Consider the following 10,685-nt stretch of genomic DNA (forward strand, 5'->3'; position numbering starts at 1 on the left):
CGGCAAGTGACATCGAAGAAGGAAGAGTCTATTTACCAACCCAGCTTGTTAAACAATTGGGTCTCGTCGATGGAACTAAAACGGTGATTGTTTTTGACGTTCAAATGAATTCCTCGACAATGAATTTTTGTAGGCGTCATGATCAAAGATCTTTTCTTGGCGACGGATGGCACAACTTTGTTAAAGAAAATGGCATTAAGAAAAGACGATATCGTCACCTTTTATGTGTTGAGGCCCCGAGGAGGAGGAGGAATAGGGCCAACACACTTCCATATCATTAGGCACGAGGCTGCAAGGAGAGCAGTCGTAGGCCGATTTGATCTCAACGAGCCTCCTCCTCCAGAGAGAAAAAAAGGTGCAAGAGGATTTGATCTCAACCGTCCGCTTCCTCCGGAAAACTAGGGCGATCTCTCTCTATGTCGGAGAAAGTGATTCTTCTGCTTTTACGTTGTTTGAAGTTCATCATGCATGTGTTGATGAGTGGACTAATATCTGAGCTCTTTTGTTTTCTCTGTCGTCCTCCATTAATATTGTTGTTGTTGGACGCCATTTGAATAATTAATTAATGTAAAGCTTGGGGGTTCTATTAGAATATTGTCTCAAATATTAAATTGCATGTTGATTCAAAGGCACCCACCTTGGTTGGAAACAAATGGGTCCCAGCAAGAGAGTATACTGTTTGTCCATGTGCCAGTTCGATCTACTAGCTGATCAGAATCATAGCGGTTATTGGACAATCTTCAAATAAAATTAAAAAAAAAAAAAAAATCCAATAACAATTACGTCAAGAATTTAAACATTCTAAATTATTGAAGATTAAAATAATTTTCATTTGTAATATAATATAAATATTAAAGTAGTTTTATTTTATTTAAAAAAAAAAAAAATTAAAGTATTTTGACTTCGTTTTGTAATACAGTTTAGGACAAATTTTATTTTTTTTAATAAAAAAAAATCATCACCAAATAACTTAAACACAAGCAACCATATATAAACTACTTTATCTTTGTGTCTCATCACCCAAAGAAGAAAATCACCCTTCAAGGTTTTTAAAAACTACTCTTTCTCTTTTGAATTATAGCTTTGCCCCACTATCTCTTTTGAATTATAACTAGTTTGATTTGTCGATGGTGCATGGTGTACGTGATCATGCATGACATTCTTTTTAACAATAATTAGAAGATTCAAATTTGCTCAAAAGCAAAAGGGTCCTGCGAATTGAATAGGGTTAATTTTTTTGATTGGAGTATTCAGTACTCCAAGTAGCTAGCTAGACTATTAAGTGAACTTTGAGTTTTAAAATTGTTTGATTAATTACTTATGAAAAAGTTTTGGTTCGTCACTTGGTCCTTCGTGTGCGTTGAGAAATCAAACTTATGTTAACTTGCACTAATTAACGAAGATATAACAAAGATATATGAAGATTAGGCTTCTTATTTTTGGGTTATACTATTTATTCACTCTTTTCTTTTTGGGTTATACTTTTAATTCATTCAGTTTAGTTTGCATATTTTGCTCTTGATTCTATAAAGTTAGAACGAGCTATTATTTCTAGTAAACAGAATTTATTTTGTATAAAGTTATTGGAGTAATGCTATATTAATTAGCATATCGCTATTTTTTTTTTATATATATATATATATATGTGTGTGTGTGTGTGTATGTATGTATGTGTGGCATTTTCATATTTATATCACATAAACACATTTTTTCAAAAAAAAAAAAAAAAAACTTTTGTTGGCTATCAATGGTATCTATCTTTTTTTAATAAGTCAATTAATGGTATATCCACCCAAAAAAATAAAAATAAAAATAAAAACTTTTGCTAGCTTTCAATGGTTTCTATCTTGGGTTAATAAGTCAATGGTATATCAACCTTTAACGATTGAAGCAGGTAAAGCTTGTCTCGGCTGGTGTGTTAATTAACTCATCACAAAAGATAATCAATTATGGTCGATCCTGTACTCTTGTATAAGTGTTTCAAATTTCGGTGCGAAAAGGTCACATCACAACCGTTTTGTGTTTGAATAATTACGTGTCGGCTTGGGGTTACTCAGATAGTGGGGCAAAATACCACTGTATTGAAATTATTAATAGTTTGTTGTCCAAATTATTATCAGATTTATGCTCAATAGATAATTGAACAGGTGGAAAAATAATTTCATATGAATTCTTTAATAATGTACTGTTTAAATTCTCTCATAAGGTACAATTTTTGGGTGATGTTGCCACATTCATCGTAGCCCCACTCAAAAAATAAAAAAAATTGTCGCGCGTATGGACCAACTTTTTGTGCAAGTGGACCTGAGTAGTGTTTGTTAGAACACTGGCGTGCTTGAACAATGTGCACTCCAGTGTTCATATATTATTTTAAAAAAATATATTATTTAAACAATAAAAAATAATAATAATAATATATGAACACTGGCGTGCATATTGTTCATACACGCCAGTGTTCTATCAAACACTACTCAGTGGACCTAATGGACAGCCCAATTAAATTAATTTGAATTTCATTTTTCTTTTCTCCTTGGCAATTTTTTTTATATTAAATTTATTATTATTTTTTAAAAAAAATTTAAATTTTTTAAACAACTAATGATGGCCGTATGTATAAATTTTTCATAAAATCCAAAAAATAAATAATGCTGCATGTCACATTAATAATATATATAATTTTAATAAATAATAATAATAATAATAAAAGTGCTGCTACCTAACACCCAAAAGGTATCTAAGTACATCAATCATATAAAACCCGACAGTTCACGGGACTCACGTCGCTTTCTATAGATTCCGTGGGATTTGGTCCGAAGAATGTTTTTTCAATGTTAAAAAGACATTTTCCACCATCATGTCGAAAAAAAAAATGGGGTCCCCAATCAAAGGAATTAAAATATTCAATGCACTTTTCAGTCCAACTATTATTATTATTATTATTATTTTTTAACTCTAGTAATCATGTAAAACTTTACATTATTTATAATATCCATTATATTATATGATATTAGCCATTGTTAAATATGTTTCTGCAGTGTCTTGTCATTCTTAATTAGTTTCAGTCCAAGTATGGGTCCAGGACGAAGCAAATCTTTTCAAGCATGAACCTAAATGTGTTTAACTAATGAATCAAAACATTAAACACAATTTTTGTCCATGTAAATTACTTATTAACCCTAGCTAGCACCACACAAAAAACATGTTTTTTTACGTAAATTATTGCATCTTACTTTGTCGTTTTAATATCATGCATCTATGGCAGCAAGAACGTAACCACAAATCAAATTTTTTTTTTTTTTTACCTCAACTTGACACTATAAATTGTCGTTAAATTTGAAGACCATTATAATAAGACAATCCATAGTCTGCGAGCCGTGCATAGACAAACCAATATTATTATTTATTTATTTTTCATAAAAGCACAAAGATGCCTACGTACTCCAAGGAAGCAGGAAGGCTACAAGGACAAAGCAGAAAAGAAACCTTGCCTATGTAATACAATGCCCCACGTGCATGCATGCACTCAAGAGACCAATTTATTTAGACTAGGAAACGAAAGTAGCACGAAATAAAAACATGACAAAAGGTGCCGGCTGGTCTTTGTCAAATCTACCCAATTTGTACTCGCCTAACTTTCACACGACGACCAATCATGAAGAATTTTTCTCCGGTTCCACTATTGGGCGTGAGCTCACGAATTCTGATACTATCTCCTTCTCTTAATTTCTTCGCCCTAACAAAATCTCCCCACCTTCCGGTGAGATAATATTTGTTACCTCTTCTTTGGAACACCATTAATTGCAAGCGATTAAAGCCAGCGTCAATGAAAGGAAGATCATCCTTTTTATAACAAGTTTGTTCACTTTCTTTTGAAGAACAACCAAAAGCTTGGGGACAGATTCTGCGAGCAGCTGACTTCTTGATGTAGAGCCTAGAGGATTCTTTCATGTCACTTTTTGTCAACTTCTTCCGGTACACCTCTTCAGAGTGAAAATCTCTTAGTACTGGAGCCATATATATGCTAGGTAGATGCAATTATCAATTCAAGGTGAAGATATATATAGATTGAAGGATTGCTAATGGCTAAATGAGATTGTTGTATAAGGAGGAGGGTGGGGTGGTGGTGGTTTATACTTTATATAGGGGTGAAAAGGTTAGAAAAAAAAAGTCGAGACAACCCATTTTTCAAATCAAAACACAGAAAGCCTATTTTAATGATGAAAAAAAAATAATAATAAAAAAAAACTTTTGTTACCTTACAATGGTATCTACCTTTCTCTTTTTTTTTAAGCCAACGGTATCTATCTTTATTGTAAGCGTGTGTCGGCAGGTGTGTTAACTTTATCACTAGATAATCAATTATGTGGGGGTCATGAAAGCAACTAGCGATATATTTGCTCGCTGAATTTAATAACCAGCTCTTCTACCACGTACTGTTGTAAAATTCTCTTTCAAATTTCGGTGCAAAAAGTCTGATAACAACCAACCGACAAAAGTTCGTTGGCGAACTTTAATAAAGACAAGTACGAAGTCCGTACAACGGATAATGAGTCCAAGTTTACGTGTAAGATTCAGTGGGGTGGGTCCGAAGCTTCTTTTTCAAAGTCAAAAAGGACCAAATTAAACACTAATTAATCAACACAGCTTATTAATTACAATCCACCACCAAAAAAAAAAAAAAAAAATGGCGTTAAAGATCATATGTACGTCATTTTATGATGCAAGTTTATTTATCAAATATTAACTAGGATTGCGTTTGGCCCTTGATAGAGCACCCACAATATAGTAGTCAAATTTTTATACAAAATGGCTTATCAAAACTCACTTTATCTAGTTTACTTAATGAATTTTTAAAGGATTGTATTTTTCCTAAATATCCTATTTTCAACTTTAAAAAAAAAAAAAAAAAAAAAGATGTGGAGAGAGAAATAGTTTGAGAAAATTTTGAGAAAAGAGAGATGTGGAAGAGAAATAGTATGAGAAAATTTTCGGAAAAGATAGATGTGGAGAGAGAAATAAAATGGCTCCCATGAATAGTTCCGCTACATGTAGCATTTTTTTTTTTTTTTTTGTGGCTAATCCAATAAAATATCCATTTTGCTTTTTTTTTTTTTTTGCCATTCTAATATGGGGGGTTTTTACAGATCTAATTAGCAATTTTAGATAAAAATATCATTTGGCTCCTCCACTGTGAGTGATCTTAAAAGTCAAAATTGTTTAATGCAATGGAGTAACGTTATGTATAATTTATTTTCGTCCTCATGTGAATATGTGTTAAAAAGAATTGTTAGGAGTACTAAATTTTTATTTATTAATTATTTTTATAATATTTAATATTTAAACTCTACATCATTGTAATGCTCATATTTTAATAACAGATTTGATACTTCTAACATGTTTCTGAGACATATAAACGCGCACTAAAATAGATTATACATAACGTTACTCTACTGCTTTAAACAATTTTGACTTTTAACAAAGGGCCTACCACACTCTGATCAACATTGGATAAAGTTAGTGCTTAATTAAGTGATAATGGCACTTTTTGCATTAAATAATAGTTAGAAATTTAAGTGATAGTTACACTTTTTGCAATTGTTCTTGGACCTCTAGATTGACAATTAGCAAGTCAGAAATTTCTTTCAACTTTATCACCTCATCTTGATCTAAAGATTCTAACAATCCGAGGATCTTCCTTAGAGGTCACTTTAATTATATGTTTCTTTGTCTTTTTGACACAAACACAACAAAAGTCCGTAGATACAAGCCCACAAAATTTGTTGCTAAAAAAAAAAGAGTCCACAAAATTTGTTGGAGCTGCTGCTGCAAGTCCATCGCATCTATATGCCATTAGAAAGTCAAAGATCATGTTCTGTAATGATTATGGCTTTGATGAGGAGAAGTGGTGGGTGGCCAAGGAGTAAAGGAGGAGAGTTGGACATTTTTTGTAATTTATATATCGATAATTATTTCAATTTTATTTGTGACACGATGAAAGCACTTTCTGCTAGATTTCATACAAGGAAAATAAAAAGACAAGAAGAAGTAAATTCACTCATGATTGGGTGTTTGTCAAATCTACTCCAAAATGCTGAACACTCATCCTTTACTAGTTTTAGTTAACTCCAAATATGAATTCTTTTTTCCCGGTACTTAGAGGCTTTATTTTAGTTAAAGTGATGGTATCTCCGGCACTCAGATTCTTTACCCTCGCGAATTGGCTCCACCCTTGATTGAAATAATATTTGTCACCATCTTTGCAAAGACGAATTTTCTTGGACTTGTAGCTAGCGTCAAACAACACAAGATCCACTTCAACCTCTCCCCTTGCATCTGAAGGATATCCAAAAAATGTGGTAGCATCTGACTGGTCTATATAGACTCTACCCTCCTCTATTTCACGTGGTGACAACCTCGTTGAAAACGCCATTGCAGAATTCAAATTTGAGCTTAATTGACTAATCTTCTTTCTTCTGATCCTCTCTAGTGAAGAAATAGCAACACTTGAATGGTATATATATTGGTTTAGCCAAAGCTACTATATATAAGTTGCCCCACCAACCACATCAAACTATATACTTTACAGGGTCACATGCATTGCTTTCAATAGATTCTGTGAGGCAATTGTTGATCTTCTTTGTTTTACTACACATAAAAAAGACAGAAACGAGAAAAAGAGTAGTTGCATTTAATGGTGGTCACTTTGGTGAGCATGTCGACACCTTTTAACTCAAGTCAGAAATATATTTTTAGTGACTTTTAAGCCAACAGTTGTGATTTGTGTATAATATATAATTCAGATCTTCTCACTGGACCCTCATACTTTTGTTTGCCTTTTGGATGAGACATCAACTGTCTCATCGGTCAAGGCCTTAGGTTTTTTTTTTTTTTTAAAAAAAAAAAAAAATTATTAGCAAAAATTGATTAATGTGAAAAAAGTAAAAAAAAAAAAATTATTATGAAAAAGTGAAAAAATTTTGTTTTGTAATTATTTTTATGTGAAATAAAAAGTAAAAATGTTGAAAGTTGAATTTTTTGAAAAATAATGTTTGGCCTTTGCCAAACAAACCGTAGATTGCCTTTCAACCCAAGATGGTAAAAAGCTTGGAAAATCAGCTCATTATCAACCCCACTAATCATGCATGCTTGTTGCTTTTTCTAGATTCTGTGTGGTGATCCGGATCTTCTAAAGCTTAAAAAGTATCAATGAAATCCACCCAAAAGCTTTAATTAAAAAAGTCTGAAGTATCCTTCAAAGTTTGGTAATTAATTGATTAATGAATTCGGGTGACATGCCTAAAAAAGTATTTTGAATATAAGACCTATTCAACCGATTAAATAATCCAAATGCCTACGAATAGCGAAGGAGGTGGGTCAATAATGATTAGAACACTCAACGGAAAATCTACCTGATATGTTTTATTGCGTACTCAGAATAACGGAAGAAAAAAAAAAAAAAAAAAAGGTTGGTGAAAAGGGGCAGCGTGAAGCTTGGGGCGACAAACCCTACCATGGTCGGCTGGATAAAGACACATGATGAACTTTACTGATGTATATTTTGTTCTAGAAGTAGAAAATTAGCGCTCCAATACCTTGTCCACATGTGACATGTGTGTTTCTCTTTGTTCTTTTTGGAACATTATCCGTTTGCTCTTACTTGTACGGATCTACTACTATATATTGTTAATATTTGAATATTATTAAATTACTACTTATTCAAAAGGTTGAACAAGTAAAATATTTTGACTTCGTTAATTTGGTAACACTGTTTTGGACAATTTTATTTATTTTTTTATAACAAAAAAGCAAAATTATCAACAAATAACTTAAACACAAAGCAACCATATAAATTACTTTATCTTTATGTCTCATCACCCAAAGAAGAAAACCACCCTTAAAGTTTATAATTTTTAACAAACTACGTACCCTTTCTCTTTTGAATTATTTTTTTAAAGCTTTTTATATTTCCGCATGTCCGGTACGTTTGACACACATACAACACAAACAAACAAATAAAAGTCCCTTGAAAAGTAATAAGCAATGGTATATATCTACCTTTATCCAAGCAGGTAAGTGTGTGTCGGCAGGAGATTTAAGTAAACTATATAATCAATTATATGTGGGTCATGAAAGCAACTAGCTAGTTGCTCTCTGAATTTGATGACCAAATCTTGTAATGTTGTGAAAGTGTCTTTCAAATTTCGGTGCAAAAAGGTCTCATCACAACCGTTGTGTAGGCCAGGGGTTACTTGTTTTCTTAGAATTTCAGTACAGTGTACACGTCTACTTTTGTTGTCTCTTTTTTTTTTGGATGCCTTGACTTTCTTAAGCCACCATCAGATTAAGTCAAAAGAAAAAAATATATTAATACAAATTCATGGAAGATCGAATATGCAGATTACACGTTCTTACTCGCCAAGTACGTACGTACACGTGCGTAAAGTGGAGAACTGAAAGTGACTTCAATGCTACCTAGTTGCCTTTCTGCTTCTTGCTTTTCAAACGAGTTTCATGCCACCGGACAACTCTTGGATATACCACATTAAATTGATCATATGACTTTTATTAAATAGCGTAGATGAATACGACAGCCCCAACCAAAAGGCAGTGGCCCAGCATGTGATATTCATGAGTTTGAGATTCTACTTAATTAAAAGACCCCACTTGACCGAAGGTACAACCTCTAACAACATTATCCGCTTAATTTGTCCATGTGATTGTCGTCTACATAATGCCAAAACATTTGTTTTATAGCTAAGTACATGCGACTGCATGCATATATTCAGAAGTGCACTAATATAATTTGTTGCTGATGCTGCAAGTCCATCACATCTGTGTTATTGGTAAGTCAAAGATCATGCCAACCCGATATCTTTTGTAATTTATATTGATAATAATAATAATAATATTTCATTTTTGTAACTTGATTTAACAAGTTGACATGACCAAACAATGAAGCATGTGGTGGGATAAAACATAACCAAATCAACCAAACCCTCAGGATTGGGTCCTTGTAAAATCTACTCCAAAAAGTTGAACACGTCCATTACGAGTTAGTCCAACCATGATGGCTTTCTCCTCCATTCCTCTTCGAGACTTGAGTTCATAGAAGGTGACGGTATCTTTTTCACTTAGCTTATTCACACGAGCAAATTGGCTCCACCCTCGGGTGAGATAATATCTGTCACCATCGCTGCGAAGATGAATTGTCCCTGGCTTCTTTTCTTTGTCATAGAAAATAAGATCCACTTCAACAACTCTGCGTTCATTTGAAGGACAACCAAAAGCTCCGGGGAAGGATTTGGCAGCATCCGACTTGGGTATATAGACTCTATGACTTTCTTCGATGTCACTACGTGTCAATATCTTCTGAAACACCTGTGGAGGCCGGCTATGCCCACATTTTAAACGTTTTTCTCTGTCCCCAGCTGGACTTTCACATACATGATCTCCTGCTCCTGCTCTTTTAGCCATTGCGGAATTCAAATTTGAGCTCAACTCCACTTCTTTCTTCTGATCCTATGATACTCTTCGAACCAGAGGAAAAAGAATTTTACAGATAGACGGAACGCTGACTAATATTGCGTGGTTGAATAGTAACACAAGGGATCCTATATATATATAGAGCAGTTGGCTTTGTACTTTTCAGTGGGGTTGGTCCGAAGCATGATTTTTCAAGTCAATTTCCACCAACTTGTCAAAAGAAGACAAGACGTGTGGTTATGAATATGTTTTCATTGCTTAATTAATGATTTCAGTGTGTCGTGTGTACAATATAAAAGGCCTTTACAAAATAAAATGTATGAAATATAAATACAAATTCAAAAAATATGATCTACAACAATATTTAAACTAACACGAATCTTCACTATCTTCGTTGGTTGATGATAGTGTCGGAGATGAGATGGGTGCAGAGAGTTGTGCTTAAATATTGTCCAAGACAAATGGGGGTGAAGTCCGAACAATCAAAACTTATATTCAATTGGCACGTTGAATTTTCTGGTGGATGCATGCGGACGGTAGAAGAGAAGATTATTGTTGACCTTATTTTTTAGGGCATGTTTAAGTGTGCCTTTGAGGAGCCTAAAAATACATTTAACACTCAAAAAGTCCGTTTTAAAAAAAAATACTCGTTTAGTAAAAAAAAAATTGAAAGCGTTTTTAACGGTTCAAAAAACTTAAAAATAGCAAAAACAAATTTTTAACAAAAACTTAAAAATGAAACTTTTGTTAAAAAATATTTTTTAACTTAAAAATTTTATTTCTCAAACATAATCACGAACATGACATGATGTTCAGCCAAATGACTTATTAAAAAGAAAAGAGGTAGTGGATGTGACACTTTCCATTCTCCTTTGTTTTTTTAGTCAGAAAGACATAAGAAAAAAATAATATTTATTTAGTATTCTCTCTTATTTTTTAATGTTAATTTTTTTTTTAAAAAAATTAATCATTAGATAATTTAGATTTATAGGACCTACACGAATTATGTCTTTATGTGTGAATTCTACAAATTAAATAATTATTATTTGTTTTTTTTTAAAAAAAATGAATGAGAGAAAGATGAAAGAATAATAAATAAATATATTTTTAAAAATATATATTTGTTTTTAAAGGAAAGGTAACTTTCTTTGCATGACTTTTTAATTTTTGTGGTATCTGTCTTCATTGCAAGCTTTGCCGTC

General features: G+C 32.6%; 1 protein-coding gene across 1 annotated transcript; it reads right to left on the minus strand.

Moving 5' to 3' along the window:
• Window positions 1–8,997: 8,997 nt before the first annotated feature.
• Window positions 8,998–9,474, minus strand: LOC148587132 (AP2/ERF and B3 domain-containing transcription factor At1g50680-like). Its single transcript, XM_088514502.1, has one exon. The coding sequence runs from the start codon at window positions 9,472–9,474 to the stop codon at window positions 8,998–9,000; it is 477 nt and encodes a 158-aa protein (XP_088370628.1).
• Between the last annotated feature and the right edge of the window lie 1,211 nt (window positions 9,475–10,685).

Source organism: Corylus avellana, chromosome 3 (assembly GCF_965113065.1).
Source record: "Corylus avellana chromosome 3, dhCorAvel1.hap1.2, whole genome shotgun sequence".
Classification (NCBI taxonomy): domain Eukaryota; kingdom Viridiplantae; phylum Streptophyta; class Magnoliopsida; order Fagales; family Betulaceae; genus Corylus; species Corylus avellana.

Bases quoted from the DNA above. Each gene is read 5' to 3' on its own strand.
- LOC148587132 (XM_088514502.1), bottom strand. From the start codon at position 9,474: ATGGCTAAAAGAGCAGGAGCAGGAGATCATGTATGTGAAAGTCCAGCT.